The sequence below is a fragment of the Camellia sinensis genome, chromosome 4, assembly GCF_055761805.1.
Source record: "Camellia sinensis isolate YWXY chromosome 4, ASM5576180v1, whole genome shotgun sequence".
Taxonomy (NCBI): domain Eukaryota; kingdom Viridiplantae; phylum Streptophyta; class Magnoliopsida; order Ericales; family Theaceae; genus Camellia; species Camellia sinensis.
Genome location: NC_138964.1, coordinates 171,384,074 through 171,404,409, shown reverse-complemented (window position 1 = coordinate 171,404,409; position 20,336 = coordinate 171,384,074). Strand labels below are relative to the sequence as shown.

The 20,336-nt window shown below is 33.6% G+C and overlaps 1 protein-coding gene and 1 long non-coding RNA gene across 3 annotated transcripts; one reads left to right on the top strand and one right to left on the bottom strand.

Moving 5' to 3' along the window:
* Positions 1-4,879: 4,879 nt before the first annotated feature.
* On the bottom strand, positions 4,880-15,601 carry LOC114268952 (uncharacterized). 2 transcript variants are annotated; one of them, XR_003631456.2, is made up of 3 exons: positions 15,415-15,601; positions 15,261-15,286; positions 4,880-5,401 (listed from the first exon to the last, which is right to left on the bottom strand). It is a non-coding gene; the product is annotated as an uncharacterized LOC114268952 (long non-coding RNA). The 2 variants fall into 2 exon arrangements; XR_003631455.2 differs by having other exon boundaries at positions 15,419-15,601.
* On the top strand, positions 15,577-19,863 carry LOC114268951 (putative mannitol dehydrogenase). Its single transcript, XM_082866909.1, has 5 exons — positions 15,577-15,785; positions 15,893-16,006; positions 18,364-18,877; positions 18,989-19,142; positions 19,440-19,863. Exons 1-5 carry the CDS (start codon positions 15,685-15,687, stop codon positions 19,640-19,642), a joined length of 1,086 nt encoding a protein of 361 aa, XP_082723035.1. The 5' UTR covers positions 15,577-15,684; the 3' UTR covers positions 19,643-19,863.
* The last annotated feature ends 473 nt before the right edge of the window (positions 19,864-20,336 follow it).

Here is a 20,336-nt window from a genome sequence, read left to right as displayed (position 1 = left end):
CAAAACCATGCCATGCCAAGTTTTATGTCTCAATTCATTTTATCTCATTTAATGAGTCATTCACTATTTCATTTAGACAACTAATTTAAGGGTACAACTTAGTGGGTCTCTAACCAACACAACCATTATACAAATACTTTAATTTTTTCATTTTACAGATATTTCATCCGCAGGAATCGACACTCATGTATACATGCGGTTTTTAGGACTTTTACCCTAGACACATAGGCCAGCGTAATTCAGTGGAGTCCATCCCATTTCTTCTCCCAAACATCATACATTTACAATGTATTAAAGACATAGTCATATTCAATGACAACAGATAAGAGATTAGTTTCAATTCACCTAATCCTCATGTAATTTCTACAACAATCATAGCTATCCTCCACCGATAGCCCAAAACAAATATTTCTAAATAGATCTACAATTTTCAAGAAAAATAAATTATCCAAATTTCCATAAGTGAGTGGTAATACATATCCAACTCCACCATTTATATAAACATTCATCCAATTTTATATTCCCAATACTAATTTCATTTATTTATACAAAATAACTATTTGAGACATTTTAGGACAAAACTCCATTTTCTTCCAAAATCCATACTGGGTAACAAAATCAACAAATTTATCACAACACAACCTCACATCTACTCCCATAACCATTTTTAATGCATACATTTGAAAATCCCTATTTTGATTTTTAAACCAAAAACCTAGTTTTGTTCAAAATTATTCCAAATTCCAATATTCTTTACACATCAACAAATAATTAAGTTAAAACTCATAGAAGAGTGTAGAAAGTCCCTACCTCAAGCTTAGAAGACCAAGGAAGAAATGGAGGAACTCTAAATACACCGAAACCAAGCTTTATTCAGATCAAATGAGAGCCCCCGGAGTGCTTTATCTTTTTAACAAAGAGAGTAGGGTAGAGAGATCCTTAGTTCTAGGTGTATTTGTAGAGAAAATTAGGGTTTTAGAGAGAGTGTGTGTCGATCTAGGGTTTTGAGAGAAAAAAAGATGAAAAAGTGATGTAAAAAGGTGTCGTTGTGAACTGATATACGTGAACTCGCTCGAGCGCAGAAGTTGTCGCTCGAGCGACCAGACACAATAAGTTATTCCACTCGAGCGTAAGAAACTCTGCTCGAGCGCAGAATGCACACTCCCAGAAGTTTTACAGACAGAAGGCCGTCGCTAAAGTGTAAAAAGTCTCGCTCGAGCGAAGAACACTACCTCCTCGGTATCTCTACAGGCCTGCAAAAGTACTGGGAGTTCACAAAGCTCGCTTGAGCTAAGAGGCCAGTTTCTAAACAACAACAATTTGAACCAATTAGCAACCAACCTGTTCCAAACACACCCAAGACACTCCAATACTCAAACTCAACGAGAAATGAGGGAAATAGGACATTAACAACAATACAAAACCACAAAAACCCGAGTCCAAGATACAAAAGGATCGGGTTAAAACCAGAATCGCTATAAAAATTACCATTCTATATTTGAAGAATACAGGGTCATGGGCGCCGTATATTGATTTTTTTTTTTAAAAAAAAGGCCCCCAAATATTTTTGGCTATTATACTAGTCCACAAAAAAAATTCACCTAAATTTAAAAGGACTCAACAAAATTCGACGAAGATTCAAAACTAATAAATGATTGAGGTGTGAAAATTATATGGGGAGATGCACCTCTAAATCTCTGCATAAGATTGGAGTCTTGAATAATAGCATCTCTTTTGTGTGAAACTAAAGCAGCAGAGTGTGAAAATTAGAGTTGTAGCTTCTGCAGGTGTATGCCACTATTTTTTTTTTTTTTGCCGTAGTTATGAAGCTTCCTTTCATGGTGGAATAATGATTCTTAATGATCTCTGTGATCTCATTAAAGTAAGAGTAGCTTTTGGTGGAAATCATTTGATCTAGGATGCCCATTTCCTATCATTGTTCTTATTTTCAATAAGTAGCATCCGAGTAGTAGTCTGTGAGAACAAGGTAGGGAATAGCAGTTGGGCTCTCTTTGTGTTACTGATATGTTACTTGTTTCTTTTTTTTTCTATCTTTGTTCCTTTAGTTGGTTGCTCACCAATTTGGGGGTGTAGCATATGATAGGATGAGTTTTTTGGTGCCAACCTAATTAGGATAATCGTGCTCATCGTGATGCTTTTTTGCACTCACCTATTTTTATTGATGTAATTTGTTCTTGTACCTTGTACCGTGCTATTTCATCAATAAAGTTTCTCTTTTGCTGATCAAAAATAAATAAATAAATGATTGATGTAGTGAATTATTTAAACTAATAGATGTTTGTTTTTACTTCAAAAAATCGAAAAGCCTATTTATTTGATGAGTTATTCGAAATTAATGGATGGTTGTTTTCCAAATTTATGAATTGTATATAGATTGCGATTAATTACACTAGTAACAGTTATTTCTGAAGAAAAAAAAAATCAAATTTCAAATTAAATAAATCTTATCTATGCCAGTTATAAAAATTTTATTATTTTATTAAAAACATCAAATTTAATATTTTGTTATTTTAAATAAATCTTACCATTGTTTTATTATTTTATTCAGCAGCTAGCTAGTTCTAAATATTTTGATCAACCTTCTATTTATTTATTTTGTTTATATGATTTTGTATGGATTATGAATCTCCTCAATTTTATTAGATTTGAACGAGTTTTGGTGTGGGTAGGAAAATGATATAGGGTTTGCATGTTTAATATGCATGTTTAAGTTCAGAATTTATCATAAATTTTTATTTAATTTTATCCTTTATAAATTCATAAACTGTATAATAAATTTTAATTTTCTAAATTTCTCGAATAAAATTAATTTATACAGTGATGTAGTGGCTTTCATTTATTTAAATGTAGTGGCTTCTATATATACTTTGAATTAATGTTAGTTTTTATTAATTTTGATTATTTTGTAAAATGATAGTAATCTACATTGCAAATACACACAAACATATATAAATTTTGCCGTGTCCATATCTCTATTTTTTCGAAATCGCTGTGTCCCATGTCCGTATCTGTGTGCGTGTTCATGTCCGTACTTCATAGCATGGTAGCGTCTTCTTTATTACGCTGCCAGAGTGTTGGGTATACCTCCTTAGGGGAATATGGGACTTAATTAGTTTATTAAAAAAATTTAATTTGATTTGGTGTTGGTTATAATATATTTTTAATATATTAGATCTAACCTTTGGAGACCCAATAGGTATTTAATAATTTGTTTGGTGGCAACTAAGGTTTTGACAAAAAGCCCAAGAGTTCACAATTGGTATTATATATACTTGCTAGGAGGCAGCGGCTAAGTCAATTCGGTGGGTTTGGTATATGCATAGTGCTTGGTGTATAGATTTTCAATTGGTGGCTGCTGTAAGGATTGGTCCTTTTTCGACTGGTGCTTGGGGATTCTTTGGATGCTTTGAAGCATTAATTATGTACATATTCGGCTGATTTGGAATATTATTTTGCGTCTTCTATAATTTTGTTTTGAAGGTTTTTGTTCATCTATTTGGTGGGGTTTTTGCTCTTGATTATTTGGAATTCACATAAGGGTGGTTTTGTGAGACCATTCGTGTCTCGTTTGTAATCGTTTGGAAACTTTTTGATTGATAGTGGAATCAGATTTTGATCTCGTAGACGTACCTCACATTGAGGGAACCACGTAAAAATTCTTGTTTCGTTATTGATTTAATTTTTCCATATTAGGTTTTATTCCCATTGCTTGATTTACTAGTGGGGAACCATATATTTTCCCTAACACATAGCAGGTACTCATCAAGTCATTTCTTCATAGTTTATGATTTATATTTTCAAATTTCCAATGATGGTGTATTTTGTTGGCTTGAGTAATATATAGATGGTTCTTCAATGTTCTAAGTAGAACGAAAAATTAAAAATTGCATTACCAATTTATTCATTTGTATTTTCTTTAAAAATAGTCTTTTTAATCGATTTCTTTGATTTCCAACTATGTTTCTTTGTTTTCTATGTCAAATTTTATTCTGTTGCATACTTCTTTGCTTCTCTAAATGTTTATTTTGTGCACTTCCAGATCGCGTTAACCATTTGGAAACATTCTTTTCAATTGCAAGAACTTAAGTTATAAATTGTTGGGAGGTTCTCTACCTTTAGGCCTGGGTCTTAATTCTCTTAAAAAGTTGTAAGGTTACAAACTTCAATACATTAGGGTACATAGCATTGTTCCTTACTCTATATGAAGTCTTCTTATGTCATCTTATAACTTAATCTGTATCATTTCTAATGCCCAGAGGCATTCTGAGATTTACCTTTCATTGACTGGTTGATAAATGTATGCTTTAGAATCTTCTCTCTTTTCACATATGTTATTGTGCTTTATGTAAACAATTTTCTTTATAGTTACTTGGCTTAAAACTATCATGTTTATTTTCTCGGACTTCTCATCTTATTTTTTAAATTAGCTATAGTCTCCACCATATATTTGAATCCCTTCACAAGGAATGTTGTTTGCATACATACCCAACAATTTCTATGTGGCTATTCATATTCTATAATGCTTGTGAAAGTGAAACAAAGGGATTTACATATGTTTAAGTGAAACAAAATGGAACAGATGTGCATGTATCAATCCTTTAAAACACTTCTGCTAGATTGAGCTGAAATAAAATAGAAGAGAGAAAATTAAAGTTTTCATATTTTTAATGCTCCTTTGCTGCCATTGGCACATGTTTCCTCAAGAAAAACAAGTTGGCAACCTTCATACAATGTAGTTTGTTCCACTTTAACCAATGAATTAGAAATTTCAACATGCACATAACTCTAAAAAATCTAGAAAACCTAGGGCCTGGGACTTCAGCAACCAGCAGCATCAAAATAAAAAAATAACCGTAAAGGCCAACTGGTCCCTGCTACATAGACTATATACACCACTACTAATGGCAGACTCCACAGTTCCCTAGTACAACCCACCAAGATAAGCAAAATAAAATAAACATTTTCTGATATTAAAGATTTTAGACATGAGGTAATAACATAAGAAAATAACAACAGAGTATAGCCATAGTAGATCAGCAAGAGGGCGCAAGATGTAGCCATTCCATGATTCCGCTTCTTGTCAAACTCCAGCAGCAAGAATAACCAATGCTGATATCACAGTAGTTCCATCCATGGAAATGTATTGGTTGTAGCCACCACCAAGGAAGAGTGCCATTTTGTTGAGACTCAAATGATCCTGGCAAGGGAGCTTTAAGTATTACCAACACATAGGTAGCACCAACCATTTAGCAACAAATAGGTGAAGGCTAGTGCCACTCAACCCACCATGTGACCTCTCATTTCTAATATTATGTAGCATTGAGATATGTGGCTCACAACACTCAACCCTTAGAATATCTTCAAGTTCCATGGACAACATCTACACAACACAACAAACAATTAGTAAAACACATAGTGTACTGCTCCCCTTCATTCAACTCTCATATAGAGAAACTCCTATCACTTAGTAGCCCTCCCATAGCTGGATATATGGAGCTTCAAAATGGATTCTGGTAAATTCCATTACTAAAAAAACCAAGAATCAACTGTTGATCTAGGCAAATTGTATACAGATAACAGTCTTACAACATGTAATATATTTCTATAACTATCTAAAACATAACACTTTAGGTATGAAAATAGGTTACAAAACTCTATGAAGAAAATCACCAAAAATTTGAATTAGCCACAGAAATACCCAATAATCGGTTCAAACACTTAGTAAGGACCAAAGTGACTTACACAAACTCATGGAACAAGCACTAGACTCCTGATTTCAAAATTAAGCTCAAACTTGCATTTTTTGAGCTCTTTTTTTGGGGGGAAATAAGTTATAATATAAAACAACACAACTAAACAAGTTTACAAGGGACATACCCCAGGCCCTAACAAAAACTATACATAAACAAGCCCTAATGAAAACAAAACCACCAACTGGACTAGTAAGGGACTACCTAGGCTACAAACATCATAGACCTGTTCATAACCCCCATTCAAGTTGGAGGGAGGAGATGAACAAACCTTAACAAGCCTAGTTAAGCAGGAGCACCAAAATGATAATATAGCAACATAAACTAGCAGCAACTGGAGCAACCCAAACATCCAAGCTGAGCTTCCATAATCAGCAACAGTAAGAGATGGCCAAACAAAAGCCAAAAATAATTACACTACCCAAAATAACTCATACATAGCCCGTAGGAGAAGGCTAAAAAGAAACCAAAAATATTTACACTGCCCAGTGTTCTAGTATTACAAGACACTCCTATATCCTCTCATCACTAGGCCCACACCAAAGAATTCCCTATTAACGTACCAGCATAGATCTAATCCTACAAGAAAAGGTTAGGGACACTCCTTTATGATTATTTACATCTCTTAACCCACAAGCTCACAACTGCCCACCTTCTAACTATATGCTCACACCACACTTAATCCACAATCCCTAAAGAGAAAGGCCAACAAACAACCTACATAGCAAACTGTTAGGGAAAACATGTATAATGGCATATAATAGCTCACATTCACTCAACCCTGAGTATAGTAACACTTCACTCTCAACTCAATGCTTCAAACATCTGCTCCAAGCACCATAACTAGGTATACTAGTAATCAAATGAGGCCAGGGCGACCTGCAGAAACTGTTAGATACACCTACTAAAACATCAATTAGGATTTGCACAGAGGATAAATGAGGGCAACCTTCAAGTAGCTAAAAACCATGCATCATTTGGATTCGTTTCCAAATTTTTAAGTGACAGTACTCTAAATCTAACCATATTAAAGCTGTTCAAACCAATGATTTCTTCAGGAATTTTTTCTTTGGTGAAGACTCTATTATTCCTCTCAAGCCAAATAAGGTAAACAGTGCAGGTAAGATCAAGCCTAAAGATAATAGAGCCAAGTGAGTTACCATTAATAGATTTAGCAATATGAGACACCAAACCAGACCAGTTTAACACAGGCCAAGCCATATTTTAAAATAGGGAAAACCATTTAATAATCATGAAAATGCCCAAGAATTGGTTTGAGCACCTTATTAAGGACAAAAGTGACTTGTAGAAACTCACGATATAAGCACCAAACTTTTGGTTTGGAAATTAGGCTCAATTTTTAACTAATTCAAAAAAAGATGAATTACTCATGTTTTTACACTTAAAAATGAAATAACTTTAATTAATTCAATTAATTTTAACTATATTTGTATATTATTTTTGAAGTTAATGCATTGATAAAATACTCATGTTTTTATCCTTTTGTTCACAGGTTGGTGACTGATGTTCGTGGTTCAATAGTGATATATATGGTCATTAAAGATATGATAATTTGTCATTTTGCACGTAGGCATTCATTTTATTTTTCTTTGTTTCATTTTATAGGTTATTTTGTTGAATATTTAGATACTTTTAGGAATTATTATGTTTGGGATTTATGGATGTAGTTAGATACATTTTAGGATTCTTATGTTTAGTATTGTTGGATATTTGAATAAAATTTGAAATATTGAAATGCATTTGATATTAATTTGGTTACATTGCTAATTGTTATTGTAAAACAAGTATATAACGCAGCGGGTAAAAAAATTCAGATCATACCTTGAGGTGATAGAACCTGAAGTGAAGAATCTCGTGGGTAAATCACGTGCTTCTAAAAATGCGAACAATGAACACCTAGCAGTGGAGTGATACCACAGTATGAGTATCACCCACACAGTCACAGTATAGAGGCTGGATTGTTCTCTTCATGGGAGAGAGTTAAAGAGAGAGTCTAGGAAAAAAGGCTATAGGTAAAAACCACATAACGTACGTGATATCAATATATTATATAAAATATATAATCAGATATATAAATATATATATATATATATATATATCAATCTATCCATATCAGTTGATATGATAGATATAGATATCATGAGTGGTTATCCAAATAAGTTTTGAATTCAAATTCAAACTTACATGGATAAGGTTCAAAAGGTTCATAGCTCATGCCACATGAGTGCCCAATTTCTAACATCTCCCACTCGCTCATGAGTTGGCATGACACAGCCACATCTCTATCTCAATCTCCCCAAATATTAAACAATCACATCCTAGCCAATGAATCGTGCGACTGCTGAGAAACACCTGCATGTGGAAGCTCTATACTAGAAACTCAAAAAAGAGCCAGCATAGAGACATCAACCCAAAAAATAGAAATAATGTCTCATATACCCCAGACCCATCTAATTACACCGGTCCAAAAAACATCTCTAATCCCTCGAAAAGAGCATGTTTGACCTTCTCAATTCTTGCAATATATTCACACTCAATCTGCCTCTCATATAGAGCGATGTGAGTTGCCAGCAATGAATACACAACAGTGGTGTAATACTAGATGATCTTCCCTTTGCCCTCATACCATTTAGTTTAGGATTGACCGTTTTCCCAGTGATATCCCTTAAGGCCGAATCATACATGACCGCAGACAACATATCAAAGTAGCAGAACATCAACCCCTTACCTTATGACATAGTCAAAAGTCACAAAAGGGTACATAAATGAAAGTCATATCAATAATGACACGTAAGACTCACACGGTGAGAAAACAGGGATCCATTATCTCACCTCATTACTCGGTCGCCAAGCACATGCAGTATGAATACATGTTATGGTGCAGTAACTCTTCCAAAAAAAGTGACGTCATACTCGATACACTATACAGATATTAGTCTAGTTGCTTTCTAGCGCCTAATCCAAATTCTCTATTTGCTCACCTTCCAGGCGCCAAATAAGATCTCGCATCTGGCTAATCATAACAAGCACAACATGGAAAGTGGGTACAAACATCCATGTTTGGTCCTTATCAAGACCTTATCTTGGTTGTAACCAAGGAGACATACATAGTGGATAATTTAAGCCTTTCTTGGCTCTAAATAAAAATAAACCACTAGTCTCATCCTTGCTCGCTTCTAAGCGCCAAGGGCGATTGCTTGTGTGAGTGAGCCAATCTTGCCTGCTGACATCATCACATGCTAATCATTATGACACAAACCATAATAGTGTCAACATCCCATCATCTCATAACAAATAAGTGATCTATTTTTTTAAAAAAACTCGACCACAGCTTGCGCAATTCTAGACTCCAAACATAAGCCTTATCAGCACCTCTTGCGATAAGTATGTACAATGGAATCCACCATGTGCGCCTCACATGAAGTGATTCAAGATCACTACCTCTTGCGCAATAACCTCTCTAAAGGTATTTTGGTGACTAATTTGCGTTTATTCTGGATGCGCAGGAGGAAGTCTTCTCATGGTCTACACTTTTCTCAATGGTGCGACTTTTCGGTATCTAGCAAGCCTTATGCCTCAACAATGACTATCCAAATTGCGCATAACTTTAGAACAGTTTCGCATCATAATGGAAAGTCAACCAAATTATAGAAATGGTTAATCCTCAAAGACTTTGTCTTAAACTGCGTAACGTTGATCCACTTTCTAAAAACAGGGGACTAGAGCCTTTGGCATTATCCTAGGCTCTTTATCATCTTGCGGAGCAATCAAGAATGTTTCCCTCTCAATCACCCAGTGATGACGTGGAAAATTTTCACATTTGCTACCATGCAACAAAAAATGTAGAGTATTCTTCTCTAATGGAGTAATCCACTAGTAGGCACATCGCTTCCACTATCTCTAGGATATTGGAAATTTCTTTCCATTCTCAACTAGGCTACATAAAAGCGCTATGCTTAGAATTTTCTATCTTATAGAGTTCCAAAACTCTATTCACGTCACCTTTACTAAGAAAACTTTATGTGACTTAGTTATACTACCACAAAGCTGCTTACCTATATATACATGACCCGGAGGGTTTACATGACAGCATACAATAATGCGCCACATGACCCTATGTGTTTACAAGACAGCATACAATAATGCGTTATAGAACCCTAGGTCTTAACTTCGCAACCTTATGAGAAGTAAGATAAGGATAAGCTACTTAACAGTTACAGATCGTCCATAGATGGCTCTCCGCTAACCCATTACTCAAATGGAGTGTAAAATCTGATATGGAGGGCACTTAGTCAGGGATATAGGCAACAAACTAGTGCAATTCCCAATTGGGAAACATTTTGCGCCATCATCCACCTAACATTAACAATATTTAATTTCTTATCTCTACTACACCATTGTGTTGTTGAGTACTAGGAATAATCAATTTCTAAGCATCCATTTCTCTTCACAGAGTTTTCTAAAATAACTCAAATAGATGCTCGCCACCTTGGTCAAAACTAAAAGCACGAAAGTTATTATCTAATTGATCTCAACCTCATATGTGCAATGTCAAAAATCATCTTAAAACTTTTGACTTATGGGAGATCAAATAGTCTTGACTCAGATGCGTATCGTAATCTATAAATGTGTCAAGATTGAGGCTTAGCTATCATACCCTTACACATATCTAGTCACAAATATAATAGTGGACTAAATGTGCCAAAACCAATGACCTTTTACGACTTTCCTACTTACTTGTGCGCAACCATTGTGAACAAAGTTACACATTCATATGAGAGCAGGATGTCACAAGCGAGTGGGCCCGAAAGGGCCTACTCAAACCATCCATGTCATCTTCTCATTAATGTGATTAAGTATAACAAACCACTGACTAATTCCAATCATTCTAATGTGTGAGTTCTTGAACACAAGTTTAAAAGGTTTAGGCCCAAATAAGTAATGACTCACGACTAATTCATGTTCACTAGATCATAAAAGGATGTCATGGAGATATCAAGTGCACTTAAGTCACAAATTTAACTAGTAAGTGCTAATCCCCTGCACCTTCAAGTCAATTTTATTCTCCATACACTTTACTACATCTAGTTGAAAGATCACGATGCTCCTCTTGCCATCTTTGTTTCTCGCTTCATAGTTACTTGCAATTAATTCTACTATCCACAAGAAGGAGAGAATAAGCTATCAATCTATGACAGCTCCCGAAATAACTTAAGCGCGAATTAGGCTAAAGAGTCTAATTCAACACAAAGCTCTCACAAGTCATGCGTCAAATTCTTAGAGTCATAACAACCTTGTCGGCCTTGACCTTTTCATTACTATGCTGCAACGTTTGCGCTTAGTGGTAAACATTATTCAAAAACATTAGCCTAGCTAAGGAACCATACAAAGAAGCACCTCCTCATGTCTCACACTCAAGTGTGGAAACAGTAAGTGTCCAAACTTAGACAAGTTGGCAATGTTAATAGATTTTGCAGCCACTTGGCGCTAATCTCTTCACTTAGTATTAATAGATTTTTCTACTACTAAGCGCTAATCTTTTAACTTCAAGTGATACTTTAATGCACACTATTATAGTGCATGAAATTTTGCTCCATCCATGCCAACAGTTGGATAGAGAGCGAAACACTGCTCATATTGGCTACTCATCTTACACTTAAATGACTAATTCATTTAAGCTCGCATTTTTTGGATGACGTGACTCTTGAATGTTACTTCTTCCAATGATGCAACATCATTACAAGTCAAATTACAAAGTCAATCCACACAGCTCAATAGTCAAGATCATATATAGATCTATTGAGGGCTTACTAATTTCACAACTCCAAAACTCGCCAACCAAAACTACGTAGCGTGCTGCTAACCATAGCGCACACATTAGTTTTTATTGTGCCAAACAAGGCAACAAAACCACAGCAACTTTGAGTCATGTTTCCTTACTTTGGCTCAATTAAGGTCTAACCTAAAGTCTCCAAGACTTTTGCTCATCTAAAGAATAGGGTTACATTGTTCACATTTGAACATCTCTACTAAGTCTAGGTCAACCAAATTAACTTCTATAAGCTAAGTCAATTTAGAGAGAAATTCACATTGGGATTAATTTGATTAGCATAATATAATTTTTTCGCAAAAATCTAAATTAAATAGTGACAATATTACACAAGTCACAAGATCGAAAATCTGCTATGCTCGTAATCATCTCTTGCGCCACAGGTGACAATTATCCAAAATTTAATTTTATTTTATTTATGCGCAAAATATTAGTTTTCGGGAGTAAATCTACAAAGATTTCTCTCAACCGAACAACCTCCCACTGACTATGGCATGTCTAAAAACATGATAAAATATTCTAATTCCATACAATAGCATCATAATGTAGATTCACAATCAACACATGCTATGTTACAATTAATAATGGAATTTAAATAAATAAAAAAATTAATCATGCTATTCGAATCATAACATATTAGAAACTCTAGGCAAAAACAACAATATGCTATATTTAATAATCAGATTATGCCATAATAGAAAGTATATCACTTCTAAAATTTTTTGGAATTTTCTGGTATTTTCTAGAATTTTAAATAATTAATGAACACACATGAAATCATAAATAAATATTCCAGAATCTGGAAAAATACAACAATCATACCAGCAAATAGTAAACCATTACAGTGGCCTACAGTAAAAATTTCAGCTCCAGAAACTTAATCATGCAACACCAGAAGCATTTTATAGTAGAAATAATGAATTATTATTTCAGGAAAAATATTTTTTATTTTCATAAAATTTTGAAAATTTTACAGAAGATAGAAAATTTAATTCTGAGTCTAACAGTACTAACCACGCTTAAAACAAAGCTATAACGAATTACTTATGACCATTCAACACAATTCTAGATTTTAAAAAAAAAAAAAAACAAAAAAAAAACAAACAAACAGACCCTTACACCCAGCCGTCAAACCAGCCAAGCTGGCACGGAAAACGGAGCAGCTCGGCTTGGTGTGCCGCTCAGCGCACGGCTCGCGCGTGGCAGCTCACGTGGCGCGGCTCGAAGCGGCTCAGCTTAACACGCTCGTGGAAGGGTGCAAGTCGCACGCGTGGACGACCCAGACAGCGCGCGCATGGCAGCACGTAGGAAGCGGGTCTGGCACGTGGTAACGCGTGGCAGCCGCTGACGACATCATTTGGTGCGTGAGGCTCACGTGGCGCCTTCTGGAGTGTTTTCTGGTCCAATTTTGGTACTTCCGGACTCCATTTTCCAAAATAAAAACATTTGTGGTCTCAAAAAAGACATTTAATGAACATAAAAAGATGAGGTGTATTACACTCTCTCTCTAATGAAAGTGGAAGTGCAAAAAATTAACATTGAGATATTAGAACATGTGAATTAGAAATCTCATTTTCCTTATATAATATATAAATAGATAACTAATCAGATTACTTTAATACTTTCCAAAACTAACATTCAAAAGATAACTGTGGATAATAAAGCACATAAAATTATAATTATAACTAATCAAATTACTCTAATACTATCCAAAACTAACATTCAAAAGATAAATGAAGAAAGGGTCTTGCCATGAGCCACTGGCCACAAAGCCATGAAACGATCCGGTCCATAAAATCTGAGCCCTTGCGGACCACCCCTATTATTTAATTGTTTATGATGACTAATCTTTTTCACCAACACAGACGAAACAGTAATTATATACAAATAAAAAAAGTAATACAAAATTTTTATATACAAATAAAAAAATTAATACAAAATTTTTATGGCTTTGTTTGCCATATAGGATTTGGGTTAAAATAGTCATAAAAAGATATAATTTACTAAAAATTCAATAAGACAAAACATCACATCCAAAACATCACAATAGTTAAAAAAATCAAAAACTTATCCAAAATAAGGTTTTTTAGCCTCAGGCTAAAATAGCCGAAAAATCAACCCATATTCCAAAACGAAGGCATAATAATGTCATTTAATAGTGACTTTTCATTTTAAAATAAAATATTTATAAAGATAATTTATATTTATAATATTATTGCAACATCCATTTTATAATATATTTTGTATAAATTTTATATATGAATTGAATTTTCAGGTATTGTTTGATTAGCAAGATTAATAGTGAAGCGACTAATAATTTATAAAATTAGTATAGAATTAATTATCTAGTTGAATTAGTTGGATAAATAATTCAATTCTGTTCACGTTCATTTTGCAATGGATGTAGAAATATATAATCATAATTATATGTTAATGCTACATTATTAGTTGTACAAATTAAAAAATTCATTCATTTTATTAAAATCGAATATCCATCAAAATCCCATACATTCAAATATGAGTCACATGATTAATAATCTTATCCACCCAATTAAACAGCTCTTACTGTCCAAATTGTGACAATCGCCTCATTTAAAAAGTTAGTTATTTTAATAAGTTAAAATTTTTGTGTTTGAGAATATGATTAAATTTTTTATAATTTAATATGATATTTGTGAGAAAAAAAAATAAAATATGAGTTGATACAATAATTTGCCCTATTAACTATTTTAACTTATTTTATATTTTTGTGAATTTTAGTATAAAAAAATATTTAAAAAAAAAAATCAAAAACCCAAGTGATATTTAGTTAATTATGATTGTTATTTGAATAATGACCAATGAGGTCTTTGATTATATCTCAAGTGATATTTAGTTATAACTTTGTTCATAATTCATTGTGAGATTAGTTATAATTTAACCTTAAAGAGTTGGCCTAGTGGTTAAGATTTGAGGTTTGGGGGATGTGCTTCTTCTAATGTCTCAAATTTGAAACTTCGCAAGTGTAAATAATTTCTTGTAGCCATGCTTATATAGGACAAAAGCCTTGGTTTTAATCGAGACTCTTTCAAGTAAACAATAGGATTGATCCCCTGAACTAGTCAGATCTCCCGAACTAGTCAGTTCAAAAAAACAATTTAACTTGCATATAATATATTCTTTCTCAGGGGTGTAGGGAAGAAGTCATCTTAAATTATTGATTTAAATGATAATGTAAAAAATGTAAACTTAGTAGAGTGGAGCATTGAACTCTGGATTATTTTTTCATGATGGGGAGAAGGTAAAGTTGGAATGTATTCATTGATTTAAGTGATAATTTAAAAAATGTTAACTTATCAAAGTAGGGCATCGAACTCTGAATAACTTGTCCATGATGGGGAAAAGGTGAAATTAAAATATACTATTGATTTAAATGATAATGTAAAAAATATTAACTTAGCAGAGTGAAGCATTGAACTCTAGATAATTTTTCAATGATGTGGGGAGCACGTGAAGTTAAAATGTTGAAATTAAAGACATACATGTGACATTGATCAAAACTTATGGTTGTCGACTTTTCGACAACTGATAATTGCTCCATATCTACTACAAATTAAAAAAAAAAAAAAGCAATATAACACCATTACGGATTAGTGTACCTGGGCGTGGCCAATTCCATAGTTTTCTGTAGCCAACAAAAATAGATAAAATTTATATTAAGTGTCACATAAATTATAATAAAATTAAATAGAATCATAAAAGTTAATTTTCTAGCTATATAACAAAATTGACCAATGAATAAACAATACTAACCCACCACGTCTTATAATTGGAATTCGAATACTTTTCCGTGGAACAAACCTAGCAATGGCTGATCTCACCGGCTACGAAATGTCTCACTGATTTCATCGACAACGTCAGGCCCATTCCAGTCCTCAACTAGTATATATATCCACGAACCCAAACGACAGACCCAACACATGTCACTGCTTTGCACCACTAGCCAATAGCATATCCCTCTTTTTGTTCTCTCTCTAGATTTCTTAACATTCTGTTCTCTTTCTCTCTCTTTCTCTCTCTGTCATGGCAAAATTACCTGCTGAGCAACAACACCCAGTCGAGGCCTTGGGATGGGCAGCCAGAGACACATCTGGTGTCCTCTCTCCTTTCAAATTCTCCAGAAGGTATATTACTTCTTTTTTTTTTTCATTTCATTCGATTAATGTTTAATATATGGTTGTGTTTAATCGGCAGTATGTTATTGTATTAATTGGGTTTTCGTGTGGTACAGGGCAACCGGAGAAAAAGACGTAACATTCAATGTATTGTATTGTGGGGTTTGTCATTCGGACCTTCACACAATCAAGAACGAATGGGGCAGCACCAACTATCCTTCTCTCCCTGGGTACCACTTCATGCATCTTTCATTCTCTCTCTCCAAACATTTTCAAAAAATACAAGAACCAAACCAAATCAATTGGACCATTATCAGTTGGGTTGGTTGGGTTATGTCAATGCATTGCTCTGTTTTTGTGTCTAAAACCAGAAGCTATACAATTTCAACCCAAAACAAGAAGCTATAAAATATGATTTATATTGAGATGCCTTCATTCATATATTTGTATATTCGTTGTAACTAAAAAGGTTTGTTGTTTATATTAGCATTCGTGCACGCATACATATATTTTACTTGTATAAATATCTTGACAATGCAATCTTCATTTTTAATTTGTAATTTTGAAACATGTTACTTTGTATCTAAGTCCATTGAGTCTATTATGCATTTCTTATTTCTCAAAATTAAAAATTGGTTCCAATTTTCAAAAAATTCTACTTTTTTATTTTTCGTATTTAATGTTTTTGACGAATTTTTTTAATATTTTGAACAATTTTTTTTTATTTTTTAATTACACCTAACATAAAAACACTTACTAAAAAGTATAATATTTGTGGAAAAAAATCTTTAAAAAATACACTAAATGCCAAAAAATACAAAAAAAAAAATACACAAAAAAACGAAAATTCAGTTCATTTTTCGTATTTTTGTGTATTTATTAAAATTTTAAAATATTTTTTCACAAATATTTTACTATTTAGATACATGTCTGAAAAAGTAAAAAAAAAAATTCTTAAAACTTGAAAAATATTCACTAAAAACGAAAAAACACAAAAAATAAAAAATTCAATTTTCAAACCCAACACACCATATACACTACAAGAAAAAGCAGATTTCGCGACTAAAAATAGATTTTTCGTCGCTGAAAGTAGAAAAATTGGCGACTAAAATTCAATTAGTCGCCAAAAGTCACTTTTGGTGACTAAAACAGTTTAGTAGCCGAATGTAGGGGTTTTAGTGACTAAAAGTCAGTTTAGTCGCCGAATGTAGGGGTTTTAGCGACTAAAAAAATTTTAGTAGCCAAAAGTGAAGGTTTTTTGGCGACTAAAAACATTTAGTAGCCAAAAGTATACGTTTTGGTGACTAAAAAATAGTTTGGTCGCCGATTATACGTGTTTTACCGACAAAAATCAATTTCGTAGCCAAAAGTGAACCTTTTTGGCCACTAAAAAAAATTTAGTAGCTAAAAGTCAAGAATTGCCAACTAAAATGCAGTTTAGTCGCCCAAAGTACAGGTTTTGGCGACTAAAATTCAGTTTAGTCGCCAAAAGTGCTATCCTTAGGCGTGATTCAATTCTTTTAGCGACAAAACAGAAATTAGTAGCCAAAAAAATATAGAATTCGCGACTAAAATTCAGATTTAGTCACCAAAAGTACTATCCTATTTTTTTTAGTAAATAATTTATTTTTTACATAAAATATATTAAATAAAAATAATTATTTATATATATATATATATATAATTTTGTATTAATACTGGTCAATATAATATATAAATAATATATGTTGCATTAATATTCATGTGATGTTGTAGTGGCGTAGTGGGGTGAGAGTGTTGGTAAAGGTTGAGAATGTTGGGAGGTTGGTGGTTCGAAACTTGGGAACAACAGAGGCAATTTTTTTTTCTTTTTTTCTGAAAATGGCTTTTGGCGACTAAAGTCTGTGGTCGCCGAAAGATTGGCTATTGGCGACGAAAAGTTTAGTCGGGAAATGTATAAATAAATAAAAAAATTCACTATTGGCGACTAAAAGTTTAGTCGCTAAATGTATAGTTTCCAAAAATGGAATTAACTATTGGCGACAAATTCTTTAGTCGTTGAAGACCTGTACATTGCCGACTAACAGTTTTTTAGTCGCCAAAGGTATTCACGACCATGTATTCGCGACAAAATCGGCGACTAAAATATTTAGTCGGGGAAAGTGAAAATTCGACATTTGGCGACTAAAAAAGGACTTTTGGCGACTAAAAATTTAGTCGCCAAAGGTGTGTTTTCTTGTAGTGATAGTCTTTTTTTTTCCCCTTGTTCTTTGTGTTTTTTTATGATTAGGCTTGTTTATTGCACTTATTTATTTATTTATGTATTTCTTTTGATTATGTGACAGTGACATTTTTATAATTAAATGTCATTTTAGTGGGCATTCTCTTTTAAAATAACAATTCCAAATGAAATTATGTCATTTAAATAAATAATTTCTATTGGTATATCAGTACTAAATTGTTCTTACATCCCATTAATAGAAATTGGTAGTTAGATGATGAAATTCTAACCACTTAATTAATAAAATCTAACATATGAATGGATATAAAATTGCCAACTCCTTAGTTAGTACGATATGACATGTTTCATTTGAATTGACAAACGCAGGCACGAGATAGTGGGTGTGGTAACAGAGGTAGGTAGCAAGGTGCAGAAATTCAAAGTTGGAGACAAAGTTGGGGTGGGATGTTTGGTTGGGTCTTGTCACACTTGTGACAATTGTGCTAATGATCTAGAAAACTATTGTCCTAAAATGTTATTCACCTACAATTCCATCTACTATGATGGAACCCCAAACTATGGAGGTTACTCTAATATTATGGTGGCTGATGAGCACTTCGTGATTCGCATCCCTGACAGTCTTCCTCTTGATGGTTGTGCACCTCTTCTTTGTGCTGGGATCACTACTTATAGTCCTCTAAAACACTTTGGGCTTGACCAGCCTGGTATGCATGTGGGTGTGGTTGGTCTTGGTGGGCTTGGTCATGCAGCTGTAAAATTTGCCAAAGCTTTTGGTGTTAAAGTGACTGTGATTAGTACCTCTCCCGACAAGAAGAAAGAAGCTATTGAACGGCTTGGTGCTGATTCTTTTTTGGATAGCCGTGACCCAACTCAGATGCAGGTAACCATTTTTTTTCCTTAATAGCTTTGAGTCTTGTTATGATCAATAGTTAATGGGCATTCTTGATTGATAACTTTTTTTCTTGTTGTTTTGATGTGTCGAATGTAATAGGTTGTTATGGGCACAATGGATGGTATCATTGATACGGTTTCTGCACCTCACCCTCTTCTACCATTGATTGGTTTGTTGAAATCTCATGGAAAGCTCATCTTGGTTGGTGCACCAGAGAAGCCGCTTGAGCTTCCAGTCTTTCCTCTGCTCATGGGTAAGCATTTAACATAACTAATTTGTTTTGAGGAATGTATGTAAAAGAAACACAACACTTCTATGTACACAAAATCTAAACATAGAAAAAATAAACCAAACGTTCATGCAGTCCAACCATAGAAAAATACTCCAAACGCTTACACACACCCATGTGAGTGCTTGTATTTTTTGTGGTTGAATTGCCTACCTAACTGTTCTTGAGCAAAAATATAATGAAAGGCTCCTTGGCTTTGTGAATTAGAAATTATATGTACGAAAGGCTCCAAACGCTTAATACACAATGTTTGAATGGCAGGGAGGAAAATTGTGGCTGGGAGTTGCATTGGAGGCATAAAAGAGACACAAGAGATGATAGATTTTGCCGCAAAACACAACATAACGGCAGACATTGAGGTGATACCGATGGACTACGTGAATACTGCAATGGAGCGCCTCGTGAAAGCTGATGTTAGATATCGGTTTGTGATTGATATAGGGAATACATTAAAAATGGCTTAAAGTTTTTGCGTTGTGGCTCCTGAATTTGGCTTTTCTTTTTGAACTGACTTGTGCTGTTGGATGGGGATATCTCACAGATTGCAAGTCTTAGAAGTTCTGCACTTATTTTTCTTGTTTTGTTGCTACTGGTTATTTATTTCTTCTTGTCATTCAAATTTCCAACAGTGTATTCACTTTTTCATTTTGAATAAATGATAGTGGTCAATTTTGCTAGAATAAAACTGTCTGCAATTTATTCTCCAAAATAAAACTCATAGACGCTACATTGATAAGTTTATGTAGTTAATGAAAAATGTAAATATTAGTAAGTTAAGCATTGAAAGTATCCGAGAGGTATACTATCAGAAAAACTTCTTAACCAGTTGGGTAGTTTAAGAAAACAATAGTGCTAAAATGAAAAGGAATGTGAAATGTGAATTAAATACAACTACATTTCACACATATTTTTTCTTCTCCCTTTCCTTTTTCAAATGCGTCTCCAAATTTATAAACTAAATACAGCCTTGGAGTATCTATCTATATCTATACCAACTATAATTGCAAAACATTGTGTTGTTGCCTTTAACAAACTCTAGATCCAATTTTTTCATATTTTCAAATTTAAATAAAAAAAATAAAAATACGCATGTCGCAATACTATAGTGTGTTTGATTTGAGTTTTCTGGATTAAGATTTTTGAAAATTGAGTTTTTTG

What these genes read in the sequence shown, in the direction of transcription:
- LOC114268951 (XM_082866909.1), top strand. Translation starts at nt 15,685, where the DNA reads ATGGCAAAATTACCTGCTGAGCAACAACACCCAGTCGAGGCCTTGGGA. An exon ending in CCTTTCAAATTCTCCAGAAG is followed by an intron (nt 15,786 to 15,892) that starts GTATATTACTTC and finishes CGTGTGGTACAG; the next exon opens with GGCAACCGGAGAAAAAGACG. An exon ending in AACTATCCTTCTCTCCCTGG is followed by an intron (nt 16,007 to 18,363) that starts GTACCACTTCAT and finishes TGACAAACGCAG; the next exon opens with GCACGAGATAGTGGGTGTGG.